Source organism: Rhamphochromis sp. 'chilingali' (assembly GCF_963969265.1).
Source record: "Rhamphochromis sp. 'chilingali' genome assembly, chromosome: 12".
Classification (NCBI taxonomy): domain Eukaryota; kingdom Metazoa; phylum Chordata; class Actinopteri; order Cichliformes; family Cichlidae; genus Rhamphochromis; species Rhamphochromis sp. 'chilingali'.
Window position 1 is genome coordinate 24313359 of NC_137939.1, and position 17774 is coordinate 24331132.

A 17774-nucleotide genomic window follows, 5' to 3' on the forward strand; every position below is an offset into this window, starting at 1 on the left:
TTACAGATAGATACAGTCTCTGCTGTTTTCTAGACTTGTTTGTGTTTGTAAGTCAGCATTTATGGCTTCTTCTAATAAAACCCTTATTGTCTATAATATAATTTAAAACACAATCACACCCGAGTTAGAATGTATTTACTAAGCAAAATCTACTACTAGCATTATAAAATCACTCTTCTTCTGTGATTTAGTTTACTTGAAGACAGTGATTTAATTAAAGTGACTTGATTACAGCAGCTATATATAGAAGTGGGAATTACCTAACTCTGGGGGATCTCAGAGAAAAATATAGACATTTCAATTCATTCATTCGTGCAGGGTGACCTTTCTTTCCTGGCTGTGTTGTATATTTTCAGCTTGAATTAAAGCCTTTTTTGATATTTTTCTGAAGAAGTGCAGCATGACTCAGACGTGTGGCTCTTTGTGCGGGTGTTGAGATCTGCAGGTCCAAATTGCTGAAAATAATTTCTGTGCACTGAAGTAGAGCGTAATTTCTATGCAGTCAGTTTTTCCAGTGTTTCATTTGCACAGAGGAATATTTTCCAGATAGAAAGAGAGCTGTGAAACAACATGTAATTGTTATCAACCATCTTACCAACCCAGTGCTGTACTGTGAGCTGTATTTAGTCAGTGGGAGAAAGGAAGTAGAACAAGGAGTAGCTATATTTCTATGAATTCAGTGTCCCTGAGGACCCAGATTGCATCCAGTTGACCTTAAGATTGAAAAGGAAACATTTCTAGGGTGTGCTGCCTCTTATATTCAAAATCCAGGCTGCAATAACTTTAATGTTGTAGGTACCTATGTCAGTTTACAGTCTTTCCTCTGGCAATCATCCATAATTCACAGAACTGCAGTTACATTCATAATTATTAATTTATAATTATATTACCCCCTGCTCTTCATACAGTTGCTTTGTGCAGTGCTTCTGGCTTTCAAAAATAGACCCCACAAGCACGCTGGAGCTTGTGAATGCCTAGTCCTGTCCAAACATGGGCCTAATACAAGATGGTGTGAGTGTGTTTGTGTATGTGTGTGCATCTGAGAGAGAATGGCAAACTCTTTATACCCTATTTATTTGTTGTGTGTTTCCATCCACAGTTAATTTTGATTGTGTAACACCCCCTCCCACACACACACATACAGATGAGTCGAGGCACTAAGTCTGCCATCCTGTGTATACTAACACAGAGAAAAAAAACCCAACCCTTCCCTAATAGGCAGGGCCCTATGCTTTGATTGAGGAAAGCTCTCTCTGTCCCTCATGTTTGGATGGAGAAGACGTGCATGGTGCAGGCGCCAGGCAGGGCACTGATGGAGACTTGCTCCGCCATATGAAGGGCTGTATCATCAATATTATTATGGTTTTGTTCTTTCACCTCTCCTGAGTTACCTGCATGTTTGGATTTTTGTTTTTTTTTTCTTTTTAATTGCTGACTCTGATGAGTTCCAGCTTGTATCTATGTGCTTTCAGTTGGTTAAATTTTATTTGTTTTGGTTTCATGTTTTGTTTCACAGGCATTCTCACATCGACAAAGGGATCTTTTTGCTTCCCTTTAAATCCAGGCTCCAATATTCTTTCCCAGAAAACACAATGTTACACATTTTGTAGTTTCTCCCTACCAGTTAATGAAACAGTAAATCATCCGTTATTCCAATGATCAAACAAAAAGTACAAATTTATACGATAGTAGCTGCATTTTTCCAAATTTCTGTCCAATATTTTTTGATATATTCCATATTAAATATAATCATGAAAAGGTCAATAAATGTGCAGGAACAAACATGCAACATGACACGTAAAGGCAAGTTGTGGTTTCTTTTAGGCTTGTACACTTTCTAAACATCAGCTCTTCAAATGATATTAAAGACAACACCTAGATTTGCTCCTCTAGTCCTCCTCACTGATTTTTACACCCCTCTTCCTCCTTTTCCTCTTTCTCTCTCCTCAGTTGTTTTGATAGCTGAATGTGCTTTTGAAGCAGCTTGTCCACCTACTTGTGGTGTGCAGTGTGTCCTGGCCTAACTGTTTCTGTCTTGTGCTGTTTTACCTTTTTATAGGGTCCACTCTGAAACGACTATGTCTAGGCAAAGAACGCAGTAGTAGTAACTATCTCATTTACTTTCTTATTCTCTGTCTTTTCTATTCGTCCTCACTATTTTAGTCCTTTTTTTCTCTGAAATTAATTTGGCACTTGAAAATGTCTCCGTTGTTTAAACGTGGGTACTCAACAGATTGTTGCATTAATTTGTTTCATGTTTTGCATGGCAGTGTGCCTACATGTCTTGGTTGCTGGATTTTGTCACTGCTTGCATATCAAACATTTCATTTTTATTTAATTGTTCATGAAAGACATGTATGTTGTAATCCTTTGGCTGCTGGCAAAATATGTGTCACAACTTTACCTGTACACTCATTTTGCTCTAGCCTCGCCAGAATGATGAGGATTATTTAAACGTGGCTTTCATGAAAGGTCACATTACAGGGTTTTTTTGGATTTTTTTGTGAAACTGTCCTTAATTCTGCCATACAGCAGCCAATTGATTTGACAGCTGGTTTTTTTTTTTTGTTGTTGTTGTTGTTGTTTGTTTTTTTGTTTTGTTTTGTTTTCTAACTAGGCAGATTTTAAGACCTTTGTGTCTTTTCAGGGTCCTCTCTCAACACCACCACTGCTCAGACAGCCTCCAGTCAGACTCAGCCATCACTCTCTGCAGCAACATCCTCGCCCTCTCCTCAGCCATTCACACGTCTCGCTCAGGTCCAGACCAACAACAGCAACAACAAGAGAGGCACGTTTACTGATGATCTTCACAAACTGGTTGATGACTGGACAAAGGAAACTGTAGCAGCGGCCAGTCAAGCACGACCTTCCCTGAACCAGATGAAACAGCAGAGGCGTCGGCAAGACCTGGAAGGCGGTGCAGCACCGATGGGAGCAGTTACTCGTGAGGTATTTGGAACAGAGAGTGACTGAGAGTTTAGGAGCTGTACTTCATCATTCTTAATGTAAGCATGAGTCAGCCTGAGTCTGTGCACATATTTTGTCCCCTCTATTCCAGATGAAATGTCATAATGGTCCCGGCAAGTTCCAGCTGCCTCTTTCATGCCCCCCGACTGCTGCTTTAGGCCCTCGTATACCTGCAACCCTATCGTCAAACTCATCCACAGCGCCCTCTCCTGGTTACCTCATTCCCGCAGGCTCCTATGCTGGGATGGTTCCCGGTCCTCTTTATCCCCAGAGATGGCCCAGCTTGCCCAGTCCTGTAGGGTCTGTGGTCCCCGTAGGCTTGCTTGGTGCAGCAAGAATGATGCCCTATGGCACAATGGCAAACCCACAGATTCAAGCTTACCCTCTGGTCATCCACAGTCCCGAGAATGGCCCGTGTCCAAAAACCACAAGGACTACTTGATCTGCTTACCAAAATTTATTAGTGTGTATTTGCAAGACAGTCCAGCTCCACTCTGCTCTGTTCAGAGCAACACATGTACATAATCCCATCATGTAAATACCATGAGAAAAGTGTTGATTCTTCATGCAACACTAATCTGTAGTAAATTGTGTGTGTGTGTGAGTGTAGATATGTGTGTATATTATACAATACATGTTAAGTAAGTATGTTTGAATACTTTTTTGGCTTTAGTCATGACTCAGCCATACTAGTCATTTTATGTGTGGTCACAACATCCATATTTCATTTTATTCTTCAATTCTGCAATTTTCTTGTTGCTTTTGCCTTTCTGGGTTAAGTACACTTTAAACACTACATTGGAATCCAAATATCAGTGGTTTGAGATACAATAATAGGACAGTATGATGAATCTATTGGAAAGAATGTAGTGCCTTGAACATTAATTTATATAAATTTTTTATTCTTGGAAAAAAGAAAAAAAAACACAAGTCTGCATCCAAGTTATTTTATTTTAATGTAGCTTGAATGCAGTCTTGAGTTTTTAATACATTGCAATTTTTATTTTTATCTTTTTTTGGTTTACATATGAATGCCCTTCTGTTACTGCACTGTCATCACAGTATGTAGTTTTATTTAAATAACAGAATCGTGTTTTAACTCTTGTTTACTTTCCACCCCTGTGACAGATGGAATGCCATAGCGGTGAGACGTACTGATGCCTTGCAGAAACAAACGGTTAATGTACGACTGATGAGGGAAGGGAGAAAAAAAAAATGCCAGCAGCCAAAATCCACTCATTCAGGTCAAAATGGTTCAGCAGGACACGGCCTCTTTTTGATAGGATAGCTGATACATTAGACAGCACAAGAGCTGGCAGTGTTGTAGCTTTGTGCTCAAAGGAAAGGCGGTGTCCAGAGCCATACATACTGTACATAGTTCTTTCTACAGTATATGCCTCCGGAAGTGTTCTGATCAGAATGTAGCGATTAATATGTGAAGGCTTGAGGCTCAAAAGTGCAATTTAAACCCCTCAACAAAGCTTTGATCGTGGCCTTGCCACAAGCCTTATCTCTAATGTGTGCAACAGGAGCAAGCTAAAAAGTTGAACAAACGTCGCAAATCACCAAGCACCAGACAGAAGACAGAAGTTACCGGGCAAAGTATAAAGATTACAATCCACGCAGCAAACTGAATTCACTTCCAGTAAATGTTCTTTCAACTTTGCTAGTACTCAGCGTACACTGTATGTAAAATGTTCTGTGCAATCACAAGTTAGCTCTGATGTTTTCAACCTATTTGATGTTTGATGCTTTTCTTTTCTTTTTCTTTTGGTGATGCTGCTATCATCTGTTAAGGTGATCCTACTGTATAGTTAGGCTTTCTGTTCACATACAATGACACTATAATAAACAAGACTCCTCAGATTAACAAATGGGACACTCATGAAGCAGTGTTATTGCCTTGTTGAAATTTTGTTCATTTCACACGTTGCTTTTGATGTCTGCTCTGTTTTCCAGTTTCTTTCCAGTGATATATTTCAAAATGCAAACGACACTCGATGTGGGAGATTTGCACAACACATATTCTCCTTTTATTCTGCGTTAAAAGAGTTCCTACACTGTATATAAGTGGGTTTCACCCATCTGTACTTTTATATCACCGACGAGCATGGCCAACTTTTCATGTTCCACAAAGCTTAACAGTTACTGCTATTATGGTTAGAAATTTCACAGCACATTTGAAAGATTTCAGCACCCCCAATCTTGCCAAGCTGTGAATTTTACAGTTTTCTTGTTTTGTACATTTTGTTTTTCTGTTTTTGTGTTTTTTTTTTGGTTGTTGTTTTTTTGGATGAAAATGATATTGATGGTGGTGGTGGTATTGGATGAGGAGGAGGGGTTGCTTTGAAGTATATTATTCCATCAATTCGGTTTGAATTGGACTTTTATAGGATATTATGCAGAGTCTTCTGCTTTGGTGAAATACTTCCAGTAGTAAGAGATTTCTGTTCTCTGTCATTTGTATCTGGTATGTTTTGTTCCACCTCCCTCGCTGCTAACTTACTGGAGAGCAGAGAAGGGAACAACTCTATGGCATATTCATTTGGATGCACTGATGAAATGAAGAGCTGATACACACAGAGGGGAAAGCAGCTCTGACACCTTCTCCCTCTGCTCATCTCGCTCTTCTGTGGACAACATTGCCCCCTGGTGAATATGCACTGGTTGTCAAAGGCTTGTATTCAAACTGTGGGATTGCTTTTTGCCTGCTGTATGTCCCACTGCATTACCCCACCCTATCCTGCTGCACTCTTATCACAGACTGTATGTTGAGAGAGAAATAAATATTTTATGCTTGATAGCATGTCTCGTTGTTATTTGCATTTTTAGTGTCTTCCGTGTATTTCATAAATAATTTGTTTATTTTTTGTAAGTAGCATGGAGTAAGAGTTTTCATTTTTATTATTTAAATTTGTAAATTTATAAATACTCAGAATTATATTATTATATTTTTACGACGGACAGGAAGTGTTTCTGTGAGGCTCGAGTTTTCACACCGTCGACGTCTTTGAACAGACGCCACAGATTCGCAACATACAGTACAAACCCTGGCAATGAAAATAAACACTTTAACAAACCCTTTAAAGAGATTAATTATAATACAAAATCTCGCTCAATATGTTCTAACAGGCTACAGTCAGGAAAGAAAGTGGAGAAATAAGACCCCGCTTTGTGTGGCGAATCTGTCGATCCGCATCTGTCGTAGCGTTACAGTAATGGTTGCCCCTTTTGTTCAACCGAGTTCCTGAATTATTCCCAACACAATGAAATTCTTTGGCTATTATATGGTTTCATGAAAACATTTTTTCTGTACCTACGCCTCTTCTGAGCTCTGCTGGGATTATTTAATGAATTAAAAATCAATCTACAACAACCGCTGTGAGCTGCTGTGAGGTTTCCGAAGCACGCAGGTCTCGAGGAACGTGGAGTAGTAAGTGTTTATAACGTTAGATCAGAAGTATTAGCTTTAAATGGCGAAAAGGGCCATGTTTGGCTAAAAAAGATCACACTAGATGACTGTGTGTGTATTTTTACAGTAATTGGTGTTATCCATAGTAACCCACCGTACTCCGACAACATGAACAGACCTTGGTGTTAGCCCTACTGCGGAAAAAAATAATCATGTCTGGCTGTTTCTCGTCACAGAGAAAACGATTTCGCTGATATTTTGGCTTAAAGGAGGAGAAGGAACGCTTTTGATGGACCTTAGTTTGATAAAGCCTCCACACATGCTCTTCAGGAAGCCAGGCTGTCATTTTGCCTCAGAAATTCACAGGGTGAGGTCATTGTGGAGGGAAACACTGGGGTCTGAACGGCCAGGCTGTGGTGTGTATAGCCCCAAACATTCACGTGTGTTTTATTTGCTTTAATATTAACTATACTGGAATGCGCTGTAATGGTTTGATTTGCGAGGCTAGCGTTTGCCCAGGGGACACAACTACGTTTGGCACTCTATTTAAACGTTACTGAGCTTGAATGAAATACCGAGCAAAGGTTACAATAAAAAATAAGAACAGTATCTAATAATAATGGCGACTAGCGTGGCTAGTTTGTAAGGTTACTTCATGTGCTGTAGGGTTATTCTCTTGAACTGTGCTTGTTTACGTAGTGGCCAGTGTTGTTGTTTGCTAGCTGCTGTTAGCCAGCAAGCTAACTGCAGCTTTGTTTTGGGGGGAATGCAGCAGCAAAATGCTAATGCTAACGTTAGCTGTGTTAAAATACACAAAGTTCATTTGTTAGCTTAGGAGGTAGAGGGTGGAAGGGTTCGAACGAGATAAAGGTTGAGTTCTTTCGTCAAGAACCGCAAATGAGCTCGGGTTTACAGCTGCCCAGCTGTAGCTGTTGCCGTTACTGTTTGCTGCTTGTATTACATGATTGTAGTTCTCAATGATCATAGCAAACACGCTGAGCTTAGTGCACCTGTTACTGAATAACAGATCATAATTTGTTTGCTACCATCAGTGGTCACGTGATTGCACCATAACAGGTGCATTTCGTTGGTGTCTGGGGCTCTTTAAGGCAACTCTTGGGAGACAAGTGCCCAGTATCTGTTATGTGCGTTGTTTTTAACAAATATCGTTGTTCCCTGTTGTGCTCATGTGTTTCAGATGTAAACTTGAACACCATCTGTCCCAGCAGTGGCTGTTGGCACAATGGGGCTGGACTTTGACGTGAAGACATTCTGCCACAACCTGCGGGCCACTAAGCCCCCTTATGAGTGTCCCGTGGAGACTTGCCGTAAGGTCTACAAGAGCTACAGCGGCATTGAGTATCACCTTTACCACTATGACCATGACAACCCAACTCCTGCCCAGGCTGTGCCTCAGAAGAAGAGGAAGGGACGTCCTCCTCGTGCCTCGCTGACTGGTTCAGGAGATACGGATGATGGTGGGGGTAACGGAGGAGGAGGACTGGGTCATGGAGGGAACACGCCTGTTAGCCCCAACCGATCAGAACGCTCCCATTCCCCGGGGAGAGAGACCATGACATACGCCCAGGCACAGCGCATGGTGGAGGTGGAGATTCAAGGGCGCATTCACCGCATTAGCATCTTCGAGAATATAGATGTGGTGTCAGATGAAGACAGTGATGCAGAAGACGCTCCTCCATCTGGAACTGGTAGTAGTGGTGGCGGCATGTGTAATGGTAGTGACGGTGGAGCCGGGGGCAGCGAGTTAGGAGGGAGTGGCAAGGACCGCTCAGATATCCCATCTTCTAATGGGGGAAAATCCACACCAAAGACTGGGAAACATAAGAGCAAAGCCAAGAAGAAGGATGGCTTATCTCATCATCACAGCGCTCAGTCTGGTCCTGCAGTCAAGCTACCGGAGGCTGTGTTCAGAGAACTCGACCAAGACCGACCTGATGCCCCACCTCGGCCATTATCATACTACAGGTCTGCAAATAAATGTAGTCTTTTAATTCATATATGTATTATAAGCAGGATTGTTGAGAGGACCATCCATTTTAAAGCAAAAGCAGTTGGTAGTGAGTTATTTGAGTGTATATATAAGTTATTAAATACAATAAATATTTCCTGACCTAAATGTTTGATACAGTCCAGCCAGTCCCCACTTTATTAGCAGGGAAATTACTGATTACTGTGCTTCAGATTCATACTTTTCCATCATTATTCTTGTCTTTACACTGAATTACAATTGGCACCATAATGAATTATATTTTTTTGCACGCTAAGTATTCTTTGCATGAATACGTCTTAATTTGACTCTTCTGTCTTTCTTTTTTACTCTAGGTACATTGATAAATCTGTGGAGGAGCTAGATGAGGAGGTAGAGTATGACATCGATGAGGAGGACTACATCTGGCTTGATATCATGAACGACAAGCGGCGGCGTGACGGTGTGACACCCATCCCTCAGGAGGTTTTTGAGTATCTCATGGACCGCTTAGAGAAGGAGTCATACTTTGAGAGTCACAATAAGGTACTTTAATCAGACAAAAGAGGGAGACGATGGTTCAAACTTGACATAAATGCTTTCATCTGTAATGTGTCCTTGTGCTCCTTTCTCTCAGGCGGACCCCAGTACCTTGATTGACGAAGATGCCGTCTGCTGCATCTGTAACGATGGAGAGTGTCAGAACAGCAACGTGATTTTGTTTTGCGACATGTGTAATTTGGCAGTACACCAGGAGTGCTATGGCGTTCCCTATATCCCGGAGGGCCAGTGGTTATGTCGCCGGTGCCTGCAGTCGCCGAGCAGAGCTGTGGACTGTGCTCTGTGCCCGAACAAAGGAGGTGCTTTCAAGCAGACAGACGACGCACGCTGGGCCCACGTAGTTTGCGCCCTCTGGATCCCAGAGGTAAATCCATATATGTTTGATTTGGAACGACATCACTATGCAGATATCGACAAACTGAATAAGCTCAACTCATCTGAGCCAGTTCACAGCCTTAGATCCTAGAAACTTAAATTTAAAGGTGCTCATGCTGTTTGCCATCAAAGCCCCTTGGCTTTAGAACAACCTGGCAGAGGAGATAAAGATTGTTTATCTGTGTTGCCTTTCCTTTTATATTTCAGCGATATTTACTATTATTAATTTACTGTCTATTGTAATTATTTTGTGCAACATCAGTCTGAGTTGACGTCAGTCTCGCTGTCATTTTTTAAACCCCCTATTTTAAAAGGGATATGTAAAAAAAAAAAAAAAAAAAAAAGAAGAAGTTTATAATTATTATTGATATTACACAGTTAAAGACTGTGGGAATGTTAAACTTAACAGCCAGATAGATACTGTCTCAGTTGATGTACAGTGAAGCATGCTCAGTCAGTCTTGGGTTTTTATTTTTTATTTTTTTACTTTATAAACATCATCACAGTTAAATCAATTCTCCTGCCTTTCTGCAGGTCTGCTTTGCGAACACAGTCTTTCTGGAGCCGATCGATAGCATCGAGCACATCCCTCCAGCACGCTGGAAGCTCACCTGCTACATCTGCAAACAGCGTGGCTCGGGCGCCTGCATCCAGTGTCACAAAGCCAACTGTTACACAGCTTTCCATGTCACCTGTGCCCAGCAGGCAGGCCTCTATATGAAAATGGAGCCTGTAAGAGAGACTGGGGCCAACGGTACCTCTTTCAGCGTACGCAAGACGGCATACTGTGACATCCACACGCCCCCCGGTTCAGCACGTCCTTTAGGAGGAGTCGGTGGGGCCAGCATGGGGTCATCCAACAGCGAGGGCGAGCTGGAGGAAGATGACGAGCCTAGCATCGGCCATGATGATGACTCTAAGGGCTGGAGCTCTGAGCGGGTGAAGAGGGCAAAGGCCAAATCCAGGCTGAAGATGAAAAGAGCCAGAAAGATCTTAGCTGAGAGGAGAGCTGCTGCACCAGTGGTGTCAGTGCCCTGTATACCACCGCACAGGTAGGCCTGTACTTCACCTGCTCTGTCTGTGCCTCAAAGTCGTGCGCCCAGTAAGCACATATATGCCTTTTGCTGGTAATAGAAAACTGTCCATGCAGCAGTATGTTGGGCAAAACAAATAAAGAAATCATCACATACTTTTTTTCTTTCTCGTCTATTTATACTATTTAATTTTGGTATTGTAAGACAATAATTTATGTCACATTGCATTATTTTACTTATTAGAAATGATGATTGTACATTCTGTTCTGTTTTGTTTCTGATTTAGACTGTAAATAATTTTAAATACCTTATCATTGTCTTTTGTGACATTTTGGTCTTAAAGGCTTTACCTTTGTTAGTGCGTTTGCAACATGCTTTACATTTACAACATGCTTAAGAGTTAAACAGTATTTGCGTCTCTGCAGGTTGAGCAAAATCACCAGCAACCTGACAGTACCCAGGAAAAGCCAATTCATGCAACGACTTCACAGCTTCTGGACGTTGAAGAGGCAAAGTCGGAACGGTGTGCCTCTTTTGCGCCGGCTTCAGACACACTTACAGTCGCAGCGACACATTGACCCACTCCCACCACAGCCTGCGTCACAACCTTCCTCGGTAATTTCTGTTGTTGTGATTCTGTGTTTGTCTCATTCTGTTGTCTGATACCTGAAACACTTCGTTTAGCATCTGTTGTGTTGAAATGTGCTAAAAAATAAACAGACATGACTTGATACCTTTTAATGTAATTTGTTCTAACATGTTTATGGGATTGTGCACGTTAATGTTGCAGAGAGATAGCGAGGAGAAACAGACCGCTTTAAAGGAGCAGCTAAAAGCATGGCAGAGGCTGAGACACGACCTGGAAAGAGCGAGGCTACTGGTGGAGCTCATCCGAAAGAGGGAGAAGCTCAAGAGGGAGACGGTGAGATGTGAAGAATAGCAAGAGAGAGTTTTGTTTTGTTTCTTTTTTCTTTTGTTCAAGATATAGTGAGATTACAGAACAAAGAGCAATATGCATCTCCTTTCTGTAGATCAGGCTGTATACTTCTAACTGTGCACTACTTTGTTAGTTTATTGCTAAAAATGTGTCTGTTTTCAGATTAAAGTGCAGCAGATGGCGCTGGAGATGCAGCTGACTCCCTTCCTGGTGCTGTTGAGGAGTACCTTGGAACAGTTACAGGAGAGAGACACTAACAACTTTTTCACTGAGCCTGTGCCTCTGGCAGAGGTAAATGCAACATACTCGCAAGCACAAGAAATCTGATTATGTTCAGATACTTATATTTGACTCTTTTCTACTTTATGTCTGTATACTACGTACCTGGCATAATGTATTTTAGGCTTTCCTTCTTTCTTCTTCATTCACTGTACAAATATGATTGGATTTTTTTTAAATAGCTCGGTCTGCTCACTACTCCTTTGTCACCTAGGTGCCAGACTACCTGGACCATATTGACACTCCAATGGATTTTCAGACCATGTGGAACTTGCTGGAGTCTCACCGCTACCTCACTTTTGAGGCCTTTGAGGCCGATTTTGGGCTCATTGTCAACAACTGTCTCAAGTACAACGCCAAGGACACAGTCTTTTATCGCGCTGCCTTGCGGCTCAGAGAGATGGGCGGGGCTGTCATAAGAACAGCCAGGCGACAAGCTGAACGGATCGGCTTCGATTACGAGACCGGAATGCATCTACCACGAGAGCCAAGCCCGGACAGCCAGCGTGAGCAAGAGAGAGACAGAGAGCGGGAGAGGGAGCGAGAGCGCGACAGGGATAGAGAAAGAGATCGACCGTTGTCTTCTAATGAAGATGGTGAGTGTCTCTGACTGGGAGGTTCTTGGGAACCAATATAATTTTTTCCTCAAGCACCAGCTAAAGGAGAAGGAGGGAGAAAAACAAACATGTGATTTAAGATTTTAGATCATTAAAATGTATTTTTTGTCTAATTAATATGCTGTATGATACAGTGTTTTACAAAATAAATTTAAAAAAAATTACATTTTAGGTTTACTGGAACATGGTTGCAGTGCTGTCCCTTGTCACAAAATAAAGGCTCAATGGTGAACAGTAACATACAATATGGTGCAGAGAAGTTCATGTTGCTACCACTAGGTGACGCTTGTAATTCATGCAGTTCCGTTTCAGTTGAGCTAAAACATCATCATACATCCTGTGTGCTTGTGTATGCTGGATTTGTGCTTTATGTTTAAAGCTTGATGTTGTCGTCTGTCTGGCTTCAAAGATGGTCTACCCCATATATAGTTAACCAGGAAACAAACCTACTTTTATATTTTCTGTTTCTGGCTATGTGTGACTGCTTTATAAGATTGATTTTCTTTTCATTTCCAACATCTCTAACTGCTTCTCTTTCTGCTTGCCTTGCGCAGACCTGCTCCTGCCAGAGAACAGGCGGCGGTTACCTCTGGAAGAGCAGCTGCATTACCTGCAGTCCCGTCTCGATGAGGTCAGCTCAGGGAAGCATAGCATTGGCCAGTCTCGCAGAGCCAAGGCCCTAAGAAAGGAGATCAGTGTGATCAAAAGGAAGCTTGCACACCAGCGTGAAGGAGGCTCTGGCATGGGGAGCCGGGACTCTGTGGGCGGAGGAGACCGGAGTTCTTCTCTCCCCCATCACTCATCATCTGCAGGACACCATGATGAGGGGGGAGAGAGCAGCAGCCAGGAGATTGGTGGAAAGGGTGTGTCTAGGAAAATATTAGGACTAATGTCCGACATAACAACGAAAATGATATTAGCTGTTCAATAGCAGTCGAATAATAAGCATTTGCCTGTGTTTTAACATATAAACCTCTCTCCCTATCAAGATCTGAATGTGTCCTCATCCCTGACTCCAGAGGTGGGCCGTCGGACATCTGTCCTCTTCTCCAAGAAGAACCAAAAAATAGCTGGACCCCCCAAAAGGCCGGGGCGCCCACCCAAGAACAGGGATGCTGGTTATGGTGGGGCAGGAGTAAGTCAAAGTCCTGTTGGTCCCCCACAACTCCCCCTGCTGTCACCAAGCAGGCACAGGAAGCGTCCCCGCAGCCCTCACACCAGCTCCAGCTCTGACAGCGACAGTGACAATGATGACCTGCTGCCAGGTAAATTAGATGATTCGCAATAAACTTTTAACGTACAATAAATGCCAAGTCGCACCCTCACTCACTTGTTTCTATTTTCTTCCTTCAGGACTGCCAACTAATGGCTTTGATACAGGAAACCAACCAGTAACGGAAAGCTTCCGCGTGTACAGAAGTGAACCTCATCTCCCTCGTTCAAGCTCAGACTCTGAGTCCACAACCAGCAGCAGCAGCAGTGCAGCTTCAGACAGGACCAGGTGATTAATGCTTATGCCTGGTACTCTTAAAATTAGTTCTTTTACCAATTGACGTGAGCATAAGGTTTCATTTGCAGAAACAAACCCAGTGACTTAACAATCATCTCTCTTGAAATTTTATGACACCTTTAACACACAGTTTTAACTTTACAACAGAAACCCCCCCCTGCTTGAAGCATCCAGTTGTTGTAACACTTGTGATAAAGTTATACGCCTCTTGATAGCTCTGTTTTCTCTTGCAGCACGACTCCCTCTAAGCAGGGCAGAGGAAAGGCGTCGTTCTCACGCGCTTTCCAGGAAGATAGCAGTGAGGAAACATCAGGCACAGAAAATGATTCCTACTCAGTCGGTGGCTCGAGGGGTGTTTCACACCGTAAGCACATTTTTATAACCTCTAAGGCTCACGTAAAGTGCACACAGCTAGTTTCTATTTATTTAGATAGTGAGTGTTTTCTCAGAATCACCCAATATAGCTTTGCCTTTTCAGCCTGTAAATAATTTGGCATGATATTTTGTCTGATCGGAATCTGATTTTACTTGAAGCTTAAATACCCGTAAAGACATTACTGCAGATAAAAATATGCTAAACTTTTCCTCACACAATAATAGCCACAGAGATGTGACGGATAAGTCCTTATAGGAGAGAACGTCAGAGCAGAACATCATTTCTGCAATGTGGCTCTGATAGTGCTAAAGATAGCGTAAAACAGTGGGTGTATTTTAAAAAACGAAACATAAAAATAACACAACATTTTGAATTTTCCATCAGTTTCTTTGCTGTAATCTGTCACAGCCACCACATGTCAGCATAGCAGGACCTGTACTCCCTGTCTTGATAATGGGGAAAATGAAACATGGTCAAAGGAAGTGCCCTCCCTTCACTATGTCAAGTGTTATATTTGTGTAGCACCATTTGTTCAGGATACTCCGCTCAAACTGGAGAAGCTGTATCATTCCCCACCCAGGTGCATTAGGAGTTAACGTATTTTAAATTAAAGGGAAGTGTTTTGCACCAACAGTTGCTTAGAACAGTGTTATTGTGTGATAAAGTGTGTTTTTAACTAGAAGTGAGATTGCTTAACGGATGCTGTTTTCCCAACTCTCAGTGGTGCGTGGGCGGGACAGGTCAGGGTGCTGGATGGCCTCAGATGATTATTCTTCTCTGGAAGCTTTAGACCTGGTCTGGGCCAAGTGCAGAGGCTATCCTTCATATCCTGCTCTGGTGAGACATGGGCAAACAACACAAATAGCACAGACTACAGTCAAAATATGACTGGCTCTCTAAACCTCTGCATGCTACTGTTCGCTTGTAGATAATTGACCCAAAGATGCCCAGGGAGGGGGTGTTCCACCGAGGTGTCCCAATCCCTGTCCCCCCTCTGGATGTGCTGAAACTTGGGGAGCAAATGACCCAGGAGGCCAGGGAGCACCTGTTCCTGGTCCTCTTCTTTGACAACAAGAGAACATGGTTGGTTATCAAGTGATGTTTTTTGGGGGAGGTGACTCATTCTCAGAGTTCACCTCCATTTTTTTCCCTGCTAATTCTTTGCTGATATGTTGTATTTTTATTTTAACACAATCAAGCAGCGTAAAGCAAAAATAAAACAAAACCTGCTACCAAAGGCAGCTTGTGATGTTACTGGATGTTTGCACACAAGTAGCTCTGTGGCAACAGTTCAAAGCAAACTGCAGCCTTTGTACGGAAGTGTAGCGACAGAACATTCAGCAGAAATGGGGCAAACGTGGTTTTTGATAATACGAGGGAAAGAACGTGTTATTTTAGGTCACTTTGTTCTCTGCAGTTACTTATGATCATGTTTTGCTAAGTTTGGAGAAATTTATAAAGTTGATGAGCACAGCAGTTGTTAGGAGGCATTCAGGGTGCATAAACTCTGAAGTCAATCAAGAAATTAACGGACCATAGGAACCAATTACTCTTTAACTAAACAATAACTCTGTCTGGACTGACTGTGTCTAATCAAAGGGTTGCTGGTTCGATTTCTGGTTGTTCCTGTTGCATTCGTCGGGAGTGTGAATGTTAAATAGAAAACAGTGGTGTAGAAAAAAGTGCTTGTTTAAATGGGTGATTGAGGCTTATAGTATAAAAGGTAGAGAAGCGTTATATAAGAAGCCAGTCTGTTTAGCATTTACCAATGCATGTTTTTTTTAATGTTGTGCTTGTGCTTATGTGCTTGCAGGCAGTGGCTTCCGCGCTCTAAGCTGGTGCCTCTGGGCGTCGACCAAGAGCTGGACAAAGAGAAGATGCTCGAAGGCAGGAAGTCCAACATCCGCAAATCAGTGCAGGTGGCCTATCATCGTGCCATGCAGCACCGCAGCAAGGTGCAGGGGGACCCCAGCAGTGAAACTAGTGACAGTGACTGAACACAAACACACACGAACGCTAGAGAGCCCAGCCCTACATCATAGATTACAAAGAAGAAGAGGGAAATAAAACAGTGCCAGCAACAAGGAGTGGGGGGAAGAAAAAGAATCCACTATCTTGGCCCCGTGATATTCACACTCATGCACACTAAACCATATTTAATCCGACATGTAAAATATTGTATTTAAGAGAATTGATAAAAAAAAAAGAAAAGAAATGGAGAAATATGCTATGTTCAGAATCATGAATCGAAATATTCCTCGTATGTGGTCGATATATGTTTAATAACAAATGAGATGATGGTTTACAGACTCACAAAATGAACATAGTGTTATGCTATGAAGTATACACAACTGCCTTTCCCTGTTTTTGTTTTTTGTTCTTTTGGGGGGTTTTCCTCACACAGTCACACAGGTAATCTCATATGTAAACAGGGAAATGTGTGTCGTGTACGTCGAATGCACACACTGTGGATATTTCACAACGCCAGCACGTCTCTCACATTCATCATCCACCTCCGCAAAAGGAAAACGGTGACAGGCCTGGTGCTATTGTCGAAGTCATTTTTCAGAGGAGCACAAAGAGACTGTCGCAGCCCACTTTTGGGGCATACCAACGTTACTGTAATTTATTCTGCTGACTTCTCATTAACAAGGTCCACAAGCTTGTTTCGTCACGGACTACTTCTAATCACTCCACCTGCACTGAACATCACGGTGCAGTCTCTTTTGTCTGTCAGTACGTGTCCATCATGTTTCCTGTTTTTACGGTTTTGTTAAGATATGTACGTGTCACACAGGCCACTTGGTCAATGAATAATGAGGACTAAACTGAAACACACAATTGCCTCACTGTCTGTCTTAGTATCAGGCTGATGGCTTTAGAACTTTTATATAAGCAGATTGCATAACAATAGAGATTTAATAAAAAAAACAAAACAGAAAATAATTGAGTTTTTTAAAGTTTTGTGCTGTTTTTTGTGGTTCGTCTTGTTATTCCTTGTTCTCTGTTGTTCTGTGGAAATATTTCACTATGTTCAGCAGAAAATTCAGACCCTCCCATTACCTCTTTCCAGGGTAATCGTGAGTCATACATGCTTCTCATGGCCTGATGCATTCTGTCATTTTGTTAATAACTCAAGACAGACGGGGACGACTTATAAGATGAAAGATTTATGATCAACATTCATGACCAGTCAAGTGTTGTATTTGCTTTGAAACACTGCCAAGTGGGGGGGTGTTCGTGTCCGTGTTTGCTTAAGGCAGGGGTGTCAAACTCAAATACACAGTGGGCCAAAATTCAAAACTGGAACAAAGTCGCGGGCTAACATTAATATTTATTGAAAAAAAAAAATCTTCCTCCAGATATAAGAATGAATCTTTTCTTATGGACTCAAACAAGTTTTGCTGAAAAACTGAATATGGAACAAGCAAAGTTTAATACTAAACAATATATATGTTAGCTGTATAATACCAGTAGGCCAGCTCTAATAGTAATTTGGTATGGCTTCACGGGCCAAATGTAATTAGGCTGCGGGCCAGAGTTTGACACCTATGCCTTAAGGGCTCAAGTCAACTTCTCTTCTGAAAGGGTAAACACTGGACATGTCACATCTGACACTTTGAAGATATGCTTTCCTCCTGATGTGTGTCTAAACAACTTAGACTTTCACAGTGCTAGTGAAGCGTTAAACGTGCACCTCCCATCTACTTGGCCCTCAC

General features: G+C 42.1%; 2 protein-coding genes across 9 annotated transcripts in view; both read left to right on the plus strand.

Moving 5' to 3' along the window:
• Positions 1-4852, plus strand: part of LOC308407536 (serine/threonine-protein kinase WNK2) — a 44178-nt gene extending 39326 nt beyond the window's left edge. For 4 of the 6 annotated variants that reach the window (XM_080899243.1, XM_080899248.1, XM_080899245.1 and 1 more), the window contains 3 exons: positions 2060-2104; positions 2648-2949; positions 3059-4852. In XM_080899243.1, the coding sequence (XP_080755369.1) occupies positions 2060-2104; positions 2648-2949; positions 3059-3409 (698 nt within the window). In that variant the 3' untranslated portion in view covers positions 3410-4852. The remainder of the gene's footprint in view (positions 1-2059; positions 2105-2647; positions 2950-3058) is intronic. The other 2 variants (XM_080899246.1, XM_080899247.1) reach the window with 1 other exon arrangement.
• Positions 4853-6170: 1318 nt separating this feature from the next.
• brpf1 (bromodomain and PHD finger containing, 1) lies at positions 6171-16190 on the plus strand. 3 transcript variants are annotated; one of them, XM_080899994.1, is made up of 16 exons: positions 6171-6400; positions 7578-8365; positions 8723-8912; positions 9004-9291; positions 9837-10354; positions 10762-10951; positions 11127-11258; positions 11436-11564; positions 11767-12148; positions 12724-13032; positions 13159-13434; positions 13523-13670; positions 13913-14043; positions 14777-14892; positions 14984-15138; positions 15869-16190. In XM_080899994.1, exons 2-16 carry the CDS (start codon positions 7623-7625, stop codon positions 16050-16052), a joined length of 3891 nt encoding a protein of 1296 aa, XP_080756120.1. In that variant the 5' UTR covers positions 6171-6400; positions 7578-7622; the 3' UTR covers positions 16053-16190. The 3 variants fall into 3 exon arrangements, with proteins under 3 accessions (XP_080756120.1, XP_080756122.1, XP_080756121.1); XM_080899996.1 differs by lacking the exon at positions 6171-6400 and adding an exon at positions 6597-6746; XM_080899995.1 differs by lacking the exon at positions 6171-6400 and adding an exon at positions 6646-6795.
• The last annotated feature ends 1584 nt before the right edge of the window (positions 16191-17774 follow it).

Bases quoted from the DNA above. Each gene is read 5' to 3' on its own strand.
- brpf1 (XM_080899994.1), top strand. From the start codon at position 7,623: ATGGGGCTGGACTTTGACGTGAAGACATTCTGCCACAACCTGCGGGCC. The intron at 13,435-13,522 runs GTAAATTAGATG...TTCTTCCTTCAG, and splicing joins CAATGATGACCTGCTGCCAG to GACTGCCAACTAATGGCTTT. The intron at 15,139-15,868 runs GTTGGTTATCAA...ATGTGCTTGCAG, and splicing joins TTTGACAACAAGAGAACATG to GCAGTGGCTTCCGCGCTCTA.